This window comes from Palaemon carinicauda, chromosome 1 (assembly GCF_036898095.1).
Source record: "Palaemon carinicauda isolate YSFRI2023 chromosome 1, ASM3689809v2, whole genome shotgun sequence".
NCBI lineage: Eukaryota > Metazoa > Arthropoda > Malacostraca > Decapoda > Palaemonidae > Palaemon > Palaemon carinicauda.
In genome coordinates this window covers 331691866-331709139 of record NC_090725.1, presented here as the reverse complement: position 1 = coordinate 331709139, position 17274 = coordinate 331691866, and the positions used below count along the sequence as shown (strand labels likewise).

At 46.9% G+C, this 17274-nt stretch overlaps 2 protein-coding genes across 2 annotated transcripts; both read left to right on the top strand.

Annotated features, from left to right (window-relative positions):
• Window positions 1-9987: 9987 nt before the first annotated feature.
• On the top strand, window positions 9988-10419 carry LOC137641036 (zinc finger BED domain-containing protein 5-like). Its single transcript, XM_068373487.1, has one exon. The coding sequence runs from the start codon at window positions 9988-9990 to the stop codon at window positions 10417-10419; it is 432 nt and encodes a 143-aa protein (XP_068229588.1).
• A 36-nt stretch (window positions 10420-10455) lies between these two features.
• On the top strand, window positions 10456-11824 carry LOC137641031 (SCAN domain-containing protein 3-like). The gene is made up of 3 exons (XM_068373482.1): window positions 10456-10926; window positions 11214-11346; window positions 11436-11824. The coding sequence occupies exons 1-3, from the start codon at window positions 10456-10458 to the stop codon at window positions 11822-11824; spliced, it is 993 nt and encodes a 330-aa protein (XP_068229583.1).
• The last annotated feature ends 5450 nt before the right edge of the window (window positions 11825-17274 follow it).

The window sequence follows — 17274 nt, the reverse complement described above, 5'->3', positions numbered from 1 at the left end:
AGTGTTTGAGGTGCCTAGACATCTTTTCCGCTAATCATTGCGAAAGGCCTCTCTGAGATAGGTGGTGTAGGACCATCCCGGGCGTGAAGTCGAAGCAAAGCTACGGCTTAGGAAAGTGTTAGCACGTGGCTGTTTTGAAGATCGTGTCATGGAGGAATATCCCTCGGAACTCCGTCGGGAGCTGCAGAAGGTCCAGAAACCATTCTGCAGGATGCCATAACGAAGCTATTGGAGTCATTAATAAGATCTTGCTTATCCTGACTTGGTTGAGGACTTTTTCACCAGGCCGAATGGGGGAAAAAAGCACAACTCTAGGCTGCTCCACCGATCTTGGAATACATCTAGTTCGAGGGCCTGGTGTTCCGGGACTGGGGAAATGTCGAGCGGGAGCCTTAAGTTCAGGGCCGTTGCGAGCATAACCCAGTCGGGGACCTCACAAAGGTAAGACTTTGTTGGATACAAGATAATTCAGACACTAGGAGTCCATTATCTGAGTGGTCCTGTTCAGATTATCTGCAAGCACATTACTGTACCAGGAATGATGCGAGCGGATGGGGGCAACTAGCTGTCCTCTGTCCATCTGAGGCTTCGTAATGCTAGATGGTTCTCTAAAATTAGTGCATGGTGCAAATTATGGGGTATGAAGTTGAATCCTAACAAAACTCAAAGTATGATTGTAAGTAGGTCAAGGACGGTGGCTCCTCAACATCCGGATCTCAGTATTGATAATGTTTCTTTAAATTTGTATGACTCTTTCAAAATTTTAGGCGTGATTCTTGACAGCAAATTTACTTTTGAGAAACATATAAGGTCTGTGTCTTCTTCAATTGCACAAAAAATTGGCTTATTGAGAAAGTCTTTTAAGATATTCTGTGATCAATATATTCTGAAGAAATGTTTTAATTCTTTTATTCTACCTTGTTTTGAGTATTGTTCTCCTGTCTGGTCTTCAGCTGCTGATTCTCATCTTAATTTGTTGGACAGAAACTTACGGTCTATTAAATTTCTTATTCCTGATCTAGATATTAATCTCTGGCACCGTCGATCAATTAGTTCATTATGCATGTTGCATAAGATTTTTCATAACTCTGACCATCCTTTACATTCAGATCTCCCTGGACAATTCTATCCTGTTCGTAATACTAGGCAGGCAGTTAATTCTAATAGCCAGGCCTTCTCCATCATAAGACTCAATACTACGCAGTACTCTAGAAGTTTTATTCCAGCTGTTACCAAGTTGTGGAATGATCTTCCTAATCGGGTTGTTGAATCAGTAGAACTTCAAAAGTTCAAAGTTGGAGCAAATGCTTTTTTGTTGACCAGGCGGACATGAGTCTTTTTATAGTTTATATATGACATATTTGTTGTTGACGTTGTTAATAGTTTATATATGATATATCTCTTTTGACATTACTTTTTTTAGAATGATTTATTGTTAATTTGTTCTCTTCAGTTATTTATTTCCTTATTTCCTTTCCTCACTGGGCTATTTTTCCCTGTTGGAGCCCCTGGGCTTATAGCATCTTGCTTTTCCAATTAGGGTTGTAGCTTGGATAGTAATAATAATAATAATAATAATAATAAGAGAGGGATGGACAGTGATCTCCCTGGGTGTGCCGATATCCCTGCTCGTCCGAGGGTGGATGAGATTGGTGGGAGGTGGAGTGACGCCTCTCATCTTCCTCTTCTGTTGTTTCGTCAAGACATCCTCACCCTTAACTGAAGTAAAGGGAAGACTCATGAGAGAAGGATCTACAGGTGGAGGCACCCCAGCACTAGATCGATATGGGGAGGATCGCCGTGCCTTGTCTGATGAAGATCTCCTTCTAGGATCTGAACTCTTATGTGACAAACTCGAATCGGACTCTAAGGGAATCCGTGGAGTAGCCCTGACTGGACAGTCGGGGGCTCCGGTGGTAGAAGAGCCACACCCAAGGACTTCTGAAGGGTTGACAGAAAGGTACTAACCCAAGAAGGGAGTTTATTGCCCTTCGAGAAGTCCTGGGTTTCCTTAGAGAATCTGGGAGGTGGAGAACGTCATCTAAGAGCAATCTTAGAAGGAGCCCGAAAAGATGTAGGATATAGCCTCTGAGGCAACAGGAGATGCTCTTTCGAGAAATGAAGAGGGCAATCAGGACTAATAAGCACTTTAGCTTACTCATTAGGAGGCTTGTTGAACCCTTCCAGGAAGAGTGTTGGCCTGCCGCTAGAGGTGGAAGAAGCTGGAGGCGGAGGTGTTGTGAACGCACTTGCTCGTGATCCCGGTAACTCTACTCCCAAATCGCTCATGGAAATAGCCGATTTGAGTGTGAAATATGACAAACTTATAACAGAGTTTGTATTTTTCCTAACATACAAACCCAAATTCTTTACTATAGGAGATATTCTAGCACGAGCTTGAAAATACGGCAGAAAACCTTAACAAGGTCTTTAACGACCGGGCTGGTAGTTATCTACCTGTTAGTGGTGGGGGACTGCCGGTTGGTAGCTACTGAATACCTTCAATTGGATTCTAGCTAGGACTATTTTTAGGGGGCGGGGACGGAGGGAAGATTTGTGTAAATAATTCGGGTTTGTATGTTAGGAAAAATACAAACTCTGTTATAAGTTTGTCATTTGTTCCTACACTTGATACAAACCCTCACTCTTCACTATAGGAGACATAGTCTTGAGGCCAGGTTGGTCTAGGAGTTCCCTATTCCTAGGGAAGATAGTCCTCAGACTAGACGCTTTTGACGAAAAAATCTCCCGTTAAACTTTTCTTTGTAGATCCCTATAATCTTAGCAAGACAAAGTTTGTAATTACGTGGAAACAAATGTTTCAGGATGAAGAGGGTCAGGAATATTTGACTAGGATCCTTTCATACTTAGGATTCCCCCGACCTTGAAAAGGGGAACCCTTGTGACTACTAGTATAACTTATACCCTGTGAGAGGAGTCAGATGAGTTTCATACCTTATTAACATTGGTGAGTCCAGCTGAAACTGGCTACAGACTAGGATACCCAGATGGGAGGGAGAAGGAAGCACAGAAATGGATGTCCTTCTAAAAACCTAGTGTAACACAGAATCCTCGACCAATGGCTACTGTCCCCTGAAAGGGCGTAAGGTAGCTACAGCACCTGTTGACCTGCCACAATGGGCCCTATAGAAAAGGTGTTTAGAGACCTATGTGTCACATCGGTTAAATAGTGAGTGGTTAATGTAGATTGGCGTTTCCAGACACCAGCTCTTAAGACTTGGGAGACTGAAAATTTTTTCTTAAATGCCAGTGAGGCAGCCACTCTCCTAACTTGATGGGCTTTGGGTTGAGCTGCCTCTGGGTCTCTGTGAATGGCTCTCGCAATAACTTTCTTGACCCAAAAAGAGATGGTGTTGCGAGAGATTCTCTTCACCTTGTTGGTACTGAGGAAGAGATGACGGAGGCGTGGTCTGAAAGGTCTGGTGCGCTTCAGGTATTTCCTTAGCGCCATGACTGGGCACAGTAGCAATTGGTCTGTATCCTGTGTTACCTTCTTGAGGCAGGAAAATTGAAATTCTCTAAACCTCTCATCGGCTGATGAAGGATTCTAAGTTTTGGCCACAAAGCCTGGCACGAAGTTGAGCGAGACTTCCCCCCATCCTCTAGAATGGGTGACTTCGCAGGACAGACCATGTAGTTCACCGACCCTTTTTGTCAAGGCCAGAGCTACTAGGAAGAGGGTCTTATGGGTTAGGAAGTAGTCAGAGGTCCTATTTAAGGGCTCATAGGGTGGACCCTTCAAGGAACGTAAGACCAGGGTCACGTCCCAAGGTGATGGTCTAATCTCAACTGGGAGGGCAAGATCTCTCAAAACCTTGAATCAACAAGGTGACATCTTCTGAGGTGGAAAGGTCAACCTCTCTCAGTCTACAGATGAAGCTTAAGGCTGAACGATAGCCTTTAATTGCCGAGACTGAGAGGAGTTTTTCCTCACTGAGGTACACAAGGAAGTCTGCCACTAATGGAAGAGAGGGATCGAGTGGAGACACGCCTCGCCCTCTAAACCAAGCTGCAAACACTCTCCCATCTTGCTTGGTAGAGGTTTGTGGAAGATTGGCCCAGGTGCCTGGACATGTGCTCAGCCACCTTCCCTAGAAAGCCTCTGCTTCTGAGGAGTGACTGGACAGCCTCCAGGCGTGAAGCTTCAGGAAGGGGATTCTCCCGTGGGGGACACCACTGTGTGGCTGCATCAGCAGAAGGGGTTCTGGAGGAAGAAACCTTGGAACCTGAACCAGCAGGGAAAGAAGGTCTGCGTACCATTCTCTACTTGGCCATGCTGGAGCTATTAGGGTTAGCTTGCAGTTCCGGGAGGTCCTGAGTATGTTGATCACCCTTCTGAGCAGGCAAAAGGGTGGAAAGGTGTATGCATCCAGGTTGTCCCAAGACTGTTGAAGGGCATCCTGGATCACTGCCTGATGGTCTGGAACTGGGGACTTACAGCGGGGAAGTTTCGCGTTCAGAGAAGTGGCGAACAGGTCTATTGTGGGGAAACACCACAAAGCTATTACTGTTTTCGCTACTTGAGGATCTTAAGACCATTCGTCACTCAACACTTGGTGATGCCTGCTCAGTTGATCCGCCATGATGTTTCTCAGGCCCGGAATAAACCCGGCTGTGAGAGAAATGTTGTGACCTTCCGCCCAATGGCAAATCTGGACCGCTAGCAGACAGGTCTCTTGCCAGAGTACCCCCTTGTTTGTTGATGTACGAGACGACTGTAGAGTTGACGCTCATCAGCACCACCTCTCGTCCTTGTAGATCTTTTACAAAGTATTTTAGGCCTTTCCAGGCTGCTAATAATTCCAGGTGATTTATATGGAGAGTTTGTTCTATCGGAGACCAAACTCCTGATGCTAATTTCGGGCCTAGGTGGGAACCCCAGCCCCGTAGCGATGCATCCGAAAAGAGTTTTAACTTTGGACTGGGGCTTTGGAGGGGAAAAGGGCATTCTCTCTGGTTGACCATCAATGAAGATCTTGTACAGTATCACCAAAGCTGGAACCTCCACTGACAAGAAGGGGGAATCGATCTTTTGAGACCAAAGGGTCTTCAGATGCCACTGGAGACTTCTCATTCTTGATCTTCTGCCTGGAACTAGTTTTTCCAGGGAGGAAAGATGGCCCAGAATTCTCTGCCACGACTTGACTGTAGGAGGCAGTGGAGACAAGAGTTGGGCGATAGATTGTTCCAGTCTCCGAAGTCTGTCTTCCGAAGGGAACACCCTCCCTACCTGGGTGTTGATGGACATACCCAGATAGTTTAAGACTTGGGCTGGAATCAAACAAGACTTCTCTGCATTTACAAGGATCCCCAGGTCCTTGCAAAGGTCTAGAAGTCTTCTCAAGTGATTCAGAGCTAGCTCCCTGGATGAGGCCAGGAGTAGCCACTTGTCTAAGTACCTTAGCAGTCATATCCCGTGCTTGTGAGCCCAAGAGGAAACAAGTTCAAAAACCCTCGTAAAGACCTGTTGGGCGGTCGAGAGGCCGAAGCATAGGACTTTGAACTCGAAGATTCGGCCCTGAACCAGAAAGCGCAGGAATTTCCGATATGCGCGATGGATCGGCACTTGGAAATATGCGTCTTTCAAGTCCACAGATGCCACAAAGTCTGGATGCACCGCTTGGATCACGGAGGCTGCTGTCTCCATTTTGAATGGAGTTTGCTTCACAAACTGATTCAAGGTAGAGAGATCGATTACTGGTCTCCAACCTCCCGAGGCTTTCTCTACCAGACGGAGGCGACTAAAAAACCCCAGGGAGGTGTTGGAGACCTCTTGTATGGCGCCTTTTAGAAGTATGCTCTGGATCTCCAGAGCTAGGGCTTGCTGTTTCCCAGGATCCCAAGGGCCCTGGGAGGACGAGAACGGGGGAGGAATTAGAGGAGGAGGAAGGAGAGCCTATGAAGGGGATGCAGTACCCCCAACGAAGCACCTTGATGGTCCATTGCATGGCCCCCATAGCCTTCCACCTCCTCCAACTCCCATGCAGGCACCCCCCCCACGCACTGTGAGGGGGTAGCCGTGACCATATTTCTGTCTAGGGTTCCTCCCTCTGCCTTTAGCCTTGGGAGGAGCCGACTTTCCTCTGCCCATAGGTTTGGCTATAAAAGAGGGGCGGCTGAGGCTCTTGGCTGGGAGTGGAGTTGCGGTTGTGGTTTTAGGTTGTGCAGTTGGCTGCTGTTGGATTGTGCGAAGGGAGGCAGCCTTTTGCATCGCGGTGTCCTGTGTCTCTTTCCTCCAAGTATCTAAGGCAGAGGAAACTGCTTGTTTAGAAAAGAGGAGAGGTTGCAGAAGGTCCGAGTTTCTCAAATCTGATTTCGCGGCCTTACCGATGCTCCTATTAAGTCTGGAAACTACTGATACCCTCCTTTTGAGGACCCAATTGCCCCACATGGTTGCAGTTGTAACAGTTAGGAAGTCCATTATCTTGGCCCCAGCAGCTAGGACTTCCTGCAGGGACTGCATGGAGTTTTGGTTTGATAGGTCTTCGTGACTCGCTAGGTAGCCGACTGTGCCTGACCATGTGTCAAACCAGGATAATGCCTCCAGAAGGGACATTGAAACTGCTTCCATTGCCAAGGCTTCTGTGGCAGTGAAGGAGACTGGGAGAGAAGAGTGTCTCTCTGATGAGCAGCCAGGTGTGAGCCTCGCTGTGAGGGGATCTAGGGTCAGAGGAGAAGGGTTGGCGTCTCTGACCTTGTAAAAGCGCTTTTGCCTTGAAAATGGGAATTTTAGAAGCTTATGGGATCCTTGCGACTTCAAGGAACCCATTTCCCCCAAGACCGCCTGCGAGATCTTCCTCAGACGGCCTGCAGTGTGAATAGACCAGGGAAGTTCAATTCTGGTCTTAGGGTTTGGTGGAGGACGACATAGTCTGTCTAAAGCTGGAGCGTAGGTATGTCAAGGCGACAGATGTAGATCCCCGAGTCCTCAGATATTACACATAGTTCTTAGAGCCCTCAGATAAGCGGACTCTAAGTCCTTTGATGGTTGCTCTTCCGAGGAATCTTCCTGTTGCGCTAATTCCTTGCGAGGAAGGGCGATAGAAGTCAGAGTGTCTGGAGGTAACAGCAAAGTAGGAGACTCCATTACCATTGTTCCCAGGGAAGGCTGAGCGCTGGATAATGGCGCCGCGAGCTCCTGACCTTGCCTGGAAGTCGATGGTCTAGGTGTAGGTGACCGAATTATCAGTACTGTCTAAGTAAGATTTGTAGAGATTCCTCTTTTTGAAGGGTCTGAAGAACAAGGTAAAAGAGGTTGCATTGATCGGCGATCTGGCCTTTTCCCTCTGCTCTCAACCGAGGAGAAGAAGGGTTGAACTCTTGCGTCTTCTTCCGAGGTTCTCTTTAGGCTCGTATTCTGTAACTCATTAGGGAGCAAGGGAACCGGAGCTGTCCTGTCTGAAACACAAGGGCGAGGTGATTGACCCCGTGCGGATATGCCTGGAGATTTGCAGGATCGGGAGGTTGAAGGACGGGAGCGCTCTCTCTCCGATGATACGTAGCGACGGTGAGGAGAAGTGCTCTTTCTCCCTTTCCTAGAGCGATCTGAGCTCCTCAAACTAATATGTGAAGGAGAGGAATCGCGCTCAGAGTGCGCTTTTCCCTTGTCCGCGCGCGATTAGATGAAAAATCATGGGGAGAGCTTTTCCAACGGGAGCGCTTATTACGCTTTGGAGAACTCTCTTGTGATGAAGAGCGAGAATGTATCGTAGCGCTCTTTTACTTGAAGCGCCTAGAGCCCCTAGATGATCACTCGCGAGAGGAAGTCGATAGCGAGGCAGAACAACGACGCGAGGAAGCGCTCTTCTTATGTTTGTGACGAGAGTGCTTATAGTCTCTCGGCGAGACATTTCGTGAAGAGATAGAAGGCGAGGAAGAGCGAGAACGATGATGTCTCTTCCTATGTCGCCTGTCTCTCCGACGAGAACGTCTGGGCGAAGGAGAGTGAGCTCTCCTTTTCCACTTCTCTCTCTCCCTCCTAGCCTCCGAAGAGGGCGAGGAGGAGGAAGAGGAGGGGGAGGTACTGTACTGCGATGTTTGCGCTTGCGACGTTGTAGTTTTGTAGAACCGCAAGTGAGGTGCGAAGTAGGCGCTGCCGGAGCTGAAGTTACTATATCTACTGAAACTTCTGCGGGCGCCGACTGAGTTGATGGGAGGAAGGCGAGGTCCGGCCAAAACAGAAGGGACCCGAGGTAAAACTGTGCCCCAGAGGAACTGGTTCCACACTTCCTCCGAAGGAGAACCTGTAAGTCCAAGGGAAGGTCATACCGCTTGCACATGATCTGGAATGGAAGCAATAATAGAGTCATTCCCGGTGGCGAAAAATAGGTCCCAGTTGGGGGGGGCGCAACGTGATCCACCCGACCAAGGGGAATGGGGGTTAAGTCAATACAGTAGTGCCGTTCTTCCTTGACTTCCCCCCCGAAGGATGGAGGCAAGGAAGAGTCTGAAGGGAGAGATCGAGAGGCCGAAGAAGAGGCCCGAGACTCCTTACCTTTCGACGGCGAACCTAGAGGTAACGAATCCTTTTTGGATTTCTTCTTCTTCCTCTTCACGAACTTTTCCCACTGAGAGGGCGACCATTCTCTACATACTTGGCAGGGGGAGCCTTCAGAACAACTATGACCTCTGCACGAAGGGCATAATGAATGAGGATTCACCTCCGGTGGTGACATAAATGTGCCACATGATTTCGGGGGAACCCCGGGACACTTCCTCATAATAGAGGACATCACATGTAACAAAAGAAAAAAGAATCAAAAACACAGTAAAGAAAGGCTAGTCTGCCAGTCAAACAAAAGCAGGAGCAGCGGTGTTACCACTGCGACGGCTAGAAATCGATTGAAGGTATTCAGTAGCTACCGACCGGCAGTCCCCCACCACTAACAGGTGGATAACTACCGGCCCGGTCGTTAACGACCTTGTTAAGGTTTTCTGCCGTATTTTCTAGCTCGCACTAGAATATCTCCTATAGTAAAGAATGATGGTTTGTATCAAGTGTAGGAATAATGATAGATTAATGCGCAAAATCGAGTTTCCCGCATCCATGGGCACGATTTGCAAGTAGATGTGTTCTTTTCACGAGCACCAGGAGCCAAACTGGAAGGTGGAAGCCGTGAGGATTCCTGTTACTCTAGAGCAGTGATTCCCAACCGGTGTGCCGCGGCACCAAGGAGTGCCGTGAGATCTTTCGAGGGTGCCGCCAAAATTCAGAGGAAAAAATTGCATTAACTTCACTCTCTCCGCTTCTGCTGCTGCTGCACAACTTAGCGATCGAATTTTCAACTTAGCTACTTTTCATTGAATTAGTATAATGATTTGTACTTATGGAAAATTACAATCCAGGAGAACAATACTAATTACCTGTATATGATTTTGCTGTGTAATAATTGTACGGACACTGGAGAGAACAGCTTGGCGGGAGAGTGGGAGGGAGGGAGGGGAGTGAGGGTTGTAGACTGACGCGTATGACACACGTACAGGGCAGGGCGCACAGCGAGTCGCCACTGTCCAGAGCCCAGAATGTCTCGGTACTGATTGGTGACGCAAAGGAAGCAGAAGGTATGACATATCCTCCTCCCTCAGCTAGTTAGCAATACATACCTGGTATGTATTGCTAACTAGCCGAGTTCGTGAGTCGTTTGTTCATCTTTTTCTTTTTTTAGTAATTAATTACGAAGTGTTAGTAATGAGTTTCTCTATGCTTTATAACACCAAAAGCAAAATTTAATAATTTTCTCCTGTAATACCAAATGTATACACGTCGTAAATTTGTGATCATTTGCAATTCTTGAGATAAGCTAAAATTGTGTTTGTCACTTTCTACCTAAGTATCAAAAACTAATTTAAGCCTTTATTTTTTTCATTTTTTTCAGAATACGTCTTATCTGACAACGTCGAGAAAGAAGGATAGATAAGTTCGTTGTGAGGAAGCGAAAAGTACAGGAAGATGAATCTCAAGACCAAATGGTGGCTTCCAGTATTGGTACAGCTTTGTTGTCAAATATTGAAGATGTTCCTGGACCATCTGAATCAAAATGCAAAAAGGGGAAGCACGCATCTCTCTCGAAGAAAAGAACATATGTTGATGCCTATTTAGCATATGGTTTTACTTCAAACAATGATGAAGATAATCCACACCCTGTGTGTTTAGTTTGTGGAGATACACTCAGCAATGAGGCCACGGTACTTAGTAAGCTCAAGCAGCACCTTAATACCAGACATCCTTTTGTGTCGCAGAAGGACATGTCATATTTTTCTCGTTTGTTAAAAGGGCAAAGTAAGGCCGCTATTAAAATGGTCAAGATGGTATCAGTAGCCGACACTGCTCTTGAAGCTTCTTTCAGAGTAGCAGAGCTGATAGCAAAGAAGATGAAGCCTCATACAACTGGTAAATGAATCATTGGCCCTGCATGCAACATAATTGTAGAAACAATGAGTGGCAAAGAAGCTCAGGAACAGATTTCGAAAGTACCTCTTTCCAATAACACCATCAGCCGCAGGATATCTGAAATGTCAACAGATATTAATGAAGAAGTTGTGAAGCAGATAAAATCAGAAAGAAAATTCGCATTGCAAGTAGATGAGAGTACTGACATAGCTGAAAAATGCCAACTGGTTGGGTTTTGCAAATTCATTGACAAGGATATTGTGGAACAGTTTATGTTTTGCAAAGAATTACAGACCACAACCACTGGTGAGGATATCTTAGCGTCTGTAAATTCGTACCTCACTCAACATGGTCTTTCATGGAATTATTGTTGCGGCATATGTACTGATGGTGCACCGTCGATGAAAGAAAATCCATATATAATTACAACTCACTGCTTCCTACACAGAGAGGCGTTAGTAGCCAAGAGATGTGAAGAAGAGTTGACTGAGGTTTTAAACCAGGCTGTCAAGATGGTTAATTTCATCAAATCCAGGCCACTGAAAAAAAGGGTTTTTCAAAAGATGTGTCAAGAAATGGGTGCGGTTCATATTTCACTGATTTTGCATACTGACATAAGGAGGTTATCAAGGGTCGTGTACTGAACCGCGTTCTTGAACTCAAAGAAGAATTAAAAATCTTTTTCCAAGAGGAGAGACATGATATATTCATAAAGCTGCTTGAAAATTCTACTTGGTATTTGAAGCTGTCATTTTTGGCAGATATTTTCATGAAGCTGAATGAACTAAATCTCTCAATGCAGGGGAGACTTGAGGGAATTGTAACATCAGTTAACAAGATGAAAGGTTTCCAGAGAAAGTTAAAATCATGGAAGTCGGCTGTTCAGAAAGACGATGTGTCAAACTTCCCTTCTCTTCAACAACCAGGATATAAAGGTCTGGGAACTGTAAAAAATCTTACTTCTTAATCACTTGGAACAACTAAGAGAAGCAGTTGATAAAGTATTTTCCATCGCTTTCTACAGAGAAACTCGATTGGATTGTATCACCCTTCGAACTGGCTGACATGGCTGAAGAACTGGACTTCACGGCAATAGAAAGTGACGAATTTCTTGATATGTCTGCTGATTCAACACTGAAAGTCAAATTTGAGAAGAGTGACGTGACACTGGCAGCTTTTTGGCATGGAACATTGGGGGAATATCCTAATTTGGCTAAGAAAGCTATTTCTCTACTTTTGCCTTTCTCCACATCGTATCTGTGTGAGCAGGCATTTTCTGCCATGGCAACAATAAAATCGAAACAAAGAAATAGGCTTCTTTCACTTGAGGATGATATTCGGGTGGCATTATCAACAATAAGACCTGATATCAAGAGTTTGTGTTCCAAGCATCAATCGCAAGTTTCACACTAACTATGGCTCACTTTTGCCTATTTGTGTGTATGTCTTGTATCATTGTGTAACACTGTAACAACTTGAATACATTGTGCAACTACTGTAAAACTTGTCGCAATTACATATTTGTATTATAATACCATTTTTTAAAATAGCAGGATCAGTGTAAAGAAAATTTTCATATCTATGTATAAGGTGTTGTTACATCGATGCAAAATGTCGAAATGCAAAAAAAAATATAATAAAAAAAAACAACGGAGATTTTAAAATGTTATTTTTATTAATAAAATAAATTTTTGAATATACTTACCCGATAATCATGTAGCTGTCAACTCCGTTGCCCGACAGAATTCTATGGAGGGATACGCCAGCTATCACAATACTAGAAGGGGGTGTATTTACCAGCGCCACCTGTGGCCAGGTACTCAAGTACTTCTTGTTGACACCTCCTCAATTATTCCTCGGTCCACTGGTTCTCTATGGGGAGGAAGGGAGGGTCGATTAAATCATGATTATCGGGTAAGTATATTCAAAAATTTATTTTATTAATAAAAATAACATTTTTCAATATTAAACTTACCCGATAATCATGTAGCTGATTCACACCCAGGGGGGTGGGTGAAAACCAGTGTACAAGATTAAAGGATAGCTAAGTATCCCATATTTCATATAATCAGTTATCCACAATAACAATGAAATAATAAGTACCTGGTAAGGAAGTCGACTTGAACCGTTACTCTGCCTTTAATAAGATCGTCTTCCTTACTGAGCGCAGCGTTCCTCTTGGGAGGCTGAATCAACTCAAAGGTGCTAAAGTATACAGGGCTGCAACCCATACTAAAGGACCTCATCACAACCTTTAACCTTGGCGCTTCTCAAGAAAGAATTGACCACCCGCCAAATCAACAAGGATGTGGAAGGCTTCTTAGCCGACCGTACAACCCATAAAAAGTATTCAAGAGAAAGGTTAAAAAGTTATGGGATTATGGGAATGTAGTGGCTGAGCCCTCGCCTACTACTGCATTCGTTGCTACGAATAGACCCAGGGTGTAGCAGTACTCGTAAAGAGACTGGACATCTTTGAGATAGAATGATGCGAACACTGACTTGTTTCTCCAATAGGTTGCATCCATAACACTCTGCAGAGAACGGTTCTGTTTGAAGGCCACTGAAGTAGCCACAGCTCTCACTTCATGTGTCCTTACCTTCAGCAAAGCAAGGTCTTCTTCCTTCAGATGAGAATTTGCTTCTCTAATCAGAAGCCTGATGTAGTAAGAAACTGAGTTCTTAGACATTGGTAGAGAAGGCTTCTTGATAGCACACCATAAGGCTTCTGATTGTCCTCGTAATGGTTTTGACCTTTAGATAGTACTTAAGAGCTCTAACTGGGCAAAGTACTCTCTCCAGTTCGTTCCCCACCATGTTGGACAGGCTTGGGATCTCGAACGACTTAGGCCAAGGACGGGAAGGAAGCTCGTTTTTAGCCAAAAAACCGAGCTGTAAGGAACATGTAGCCGTTTCAGATGTGAAACCTATGTTCCTGCTGAAGGCGTGGATCTCACTTACTCTTTTACCTGTTGCTAAGCACACGAGGAAAAGAGTTTTTTAATGTGAGGTCCTTAAAAGAGGCTGATTGGAGCGGTTCAAATCCTGATGACATTAGGAACCTTAGGACCACGTCTAGATTCCAGCCTGGAGTGGACAACCGACGTTCCTTTGAGGTCTCAAAAGACCTAAGGAGGTCCTGTAGATCTTTGTTGGAGGAAAGATCCAAGCCTCTGTGGCGGAAAACCGCTGCCAACAAACTTCTGTAACCCTTGATCGTAGGAGCTGATAGGGAGCTTACGTTCCTTAGATGTAACAGGAAGTCAGCAATCTGGGTTACATTGGTACTGGTTGAGGAAAACTGCATTGGCCTTGCACCAGCTTCGGAAGACTTCCCATAAAGACTGATAGACTCTGAGAGTGGATGTCGTCCTTGCTCTGGCAATCGCTCTGGCTGCCTCCTTCGAAAAGCCTCTAGCTCTTGAGAGTCTTTCGATAGTCTGAAGGCAGTCAGACGAAGAGCGTGGAGGTTGGGAGTACCTTCTTTACGTGAGGTTGACGCAGAAGGTCCACTCTAGGAGGAAGAGTCCTGGGAACGTCGACCAGCCATTGCAGTACCTCAGTGAACCATTCTCTCGCGGGCCAGAGGGGAGCAACCAACGTCAGCCGTGTCCCTTTGTGAGAGGCGAACTTCTGAAGTACCCTGTTGACAATCTTGAACGGCGGGAATGCATACAGGTTGAGATGGGACCAATCCAGCAGAAAGGCATCCACGCGAACTGCTGCTGGGTCTGGAATCGGAGAACAATACAAGAGGAGCCTCTTGGTCATCGAGGTAGCGAATAGATCTATGGTTGGCTGATCCCACAGGGCCCAAAGTCTGCTGCAAACATTCTTGTGAAGGGTCCACTCTGTGGGGAAGACCTGACCCTTCCGGCTGAGGCGATCTGCCATGACATTCATATCGCCCTGAATGAGCTTCGTTACCAGCGTGAGCTTTCGATCTTTTGACCAAATGAGGAGGTCCCTTGCGATCTCGAACAACTTCCTCGAATGAGTCCCTCCCTGCTTGGAGATGTAAGCCAAGGCTGTGGTGTAGTCGGAGTTCACCTCCACCACCTTGTTAAGCTGGAGGGACTTGAAGTTTATCAAGGCCAAATGAACTGCCAACAACTCCTTGCAATAGATGTGAAGTGTCCTTTGCTCCTGATTCCATGTTCCCGAGCATTCCTGTCCGTCCAGTGTCGCACCCCAGCCCGTGTCCGATGTGTCCGAGAAGAGACGGTGGTCGGAGGACTGAACAGCCAATGGTAGACCTTCCTTGAGAAGAATGCTGTTCTTCCACCACGTTAGAGTAGACCTCATCTCTTCGGAAACAGGAACTGAGCCCGTCTCTAGCGTCATGTCCTTTATCCAGTGAGCAGCTAGATGATACTGAAGGGGGCGGAGGTGGAGTCTCCCTAACTCGATGAACAGGGCCAGCGATGAAAGTGTCCCTGTTAGACTCATCCACTGCCTGACTAAGCATCGGTTCCTTCTCAGCATGCTCTGGATGCATTCTAGGGCTTGGAAGATCCTTGGGGCCGACGGACAAGTCCGAAAAGCTCGACTCTGAAGATCCATACCCAAGGAGACAATGGTCTGGGATGGAACGAGCTGAGACTCCTCAAAATTGACCAGGAGGCCCAGTTCCTTGGTCAGATCCATATTCCATTTGAAAATCTCCAGACAGCGACGACTTGAGGGAGCTCTTAAAAGCCAGTCGTCTGACGGAGCCGGACACAAGATCATGATACTGCTGCACAGTCTGTAAACTGTCAATCATGGGCAAGCGAGGAAGTACAGTGACAACCCGAATCTGTCTAGACTGTCTGGGTCGTACAGACAACTCCTTAACGGGTTGCTGAGGTTGCCCACTGCGTCACAACAAGTCCCTTCTGTTGGTTGTTGAACGTCTTCCCCGTGACACATTGACTCCGTAAACAAAAAATCCTCTAACAAGGACTAAGCTTGGACTGCATGTCATGCAACACAGCTCAAGGTCTATGGGAGCAGGTGTGGTAACAGACGGGATTAGCGGCTGAAGTGTAACCATTACCTTCCCTGTAAGCATGTTATGCTTAAATAAAAGTCCATAAGAGGTTATGCAGCTAAAGGCTCCCTCCAAATGACAGAGTCCTCAAGGGAATATCAGAAGGAGGGAGAAAAGAACTTTCTCATCTACAGGGACCTTATCCTAGAAAAGCTAAGTTCTCTGAGTGAGGGTTCACTGGTGCAAAGCAGCAGACTAGAAGGCAACGTTATGAAACTGCTTGACAGTCTAGTGAGTTGGCAACAACCCAAGATGTGTTGAGAAGCATGCGGTAAGGTATGCAGAGCATGATGTATGCAGAGTATGCTGTATGCAGAGCATGCTGAATGCAGAGCATGCTGTATGCAGAGCATGTTGTATGCAGAGCATGCTGAATGCAGAGCATGCTGAATGCTGAGCATGTAGGAAGTAGAGCCTGCTGTAAGCAGAGCCTGCTGAAAGGAAAGCAGAGCGTGTGCATGGCGTTTAACATTTCTCAGAAATTCCATGACCAGTGCTAGAGTGCTTTATGCATGCTTGCATGGGGTTTAAACCATGGTATGCTGAACAGCAGAGTCAGAACGAGCTGGAACAACAACAGAGGTTTCCTCAACTTGAGGGAAAACCTGAGGTTCAGACTGCATAGGCTGAACAACAGACGGAGCAGAAGACAGGTGCAAGGGTGAAGGAGGTTGACTCCTAGCAAGAGTTGCACCCAAGGATTGCACCAGCTGAGCGGAGGACGGAGGCGGAGTAGTCCGTTCCTGTTCCTGTGGTATGAGTGGAGCGTGAAGAGACCGAGGCTGTGCAGAACAAGGTAAAGTTCCCGCAAGCAGAGATGTCTGAGGAGCAGGATCAGGGTGCACGGGTAGAGCTCGGTGCAGCAGCTGAGGAGACTGACTCACAGGTGGAAGAGGTTGTTGTACCTCCACCGAGAGTTGCACCGCCGGTGGAGCAGCCAGGGGAGGAGGAGGAAGAGTGGAGTAATCCTCCTGATCCCAAACCGAAGGTTGCCTTAAAGAAGGCTGATGCTGAACAACACTGGGAACAGTGAACACAGAAAGTGGTTCAACATCGTACGCCTGGCAGATGGAGCTGCGACTGGGTGCAGCGAGTGCAGGCGGGTGCAGCACAGGCTGAACGGGTGCAGGAGGTTGGTGCACCACCGGTGCAGGCGGGTGCAGCACAGGCTGAACGGGTGCAGGAGGTAGGTGCACCACCGGTGCAGGCGGGAGCAGCACAGGCTGAACGGGTGCAGGAGGTTGGTGCACCACAGGTGCAGGAGGAGCAACACTCTCAGCACGACACTCACGCATCAGGTCCGAAAGCTGTGCTTGCATGGACTGTAGTAGAGTCCACAACATCGTACGCCTGGCAGATGGTACTGTGATCAGGCGGAGCGAGTGTAGGAGGAGGGAGTGTAGGCGGAGGCGGAGGAGCAACACTCTCAGCCCGACACTCACTCATCAAGTCCGAAAGCTGTGCTTGCATGGACTGTAGTAGAGTTCACAACATCGTACGCCTGGCAGATGGTGCTGCGACCAGGCGGAGCAGGTGCAGGCTGGGCGAGCACAGGCGGAGCAGGTGCAGGCTGGGCGAGCACAGGTGCAGCGAGAACAGGTGGAGGGAGTGCAGGCGGTGCAACACTCTCAGCCCGACACTCACGCATCAAGACCGAAAGTTGTGACTGTATGGACTGCAGTAGAGTTAACTTGGGGTCGGCAGACACTAAGTTCTGCTGAGGTAAAGCCTTAACAGCAGAGATCTGTTGTGGCAGAACCTTACTCCTCTTAGTCGGAGTGTAATCAACTGATGACTTAGGAGAGTCAGAGCTAACCCAATGACTGCATTC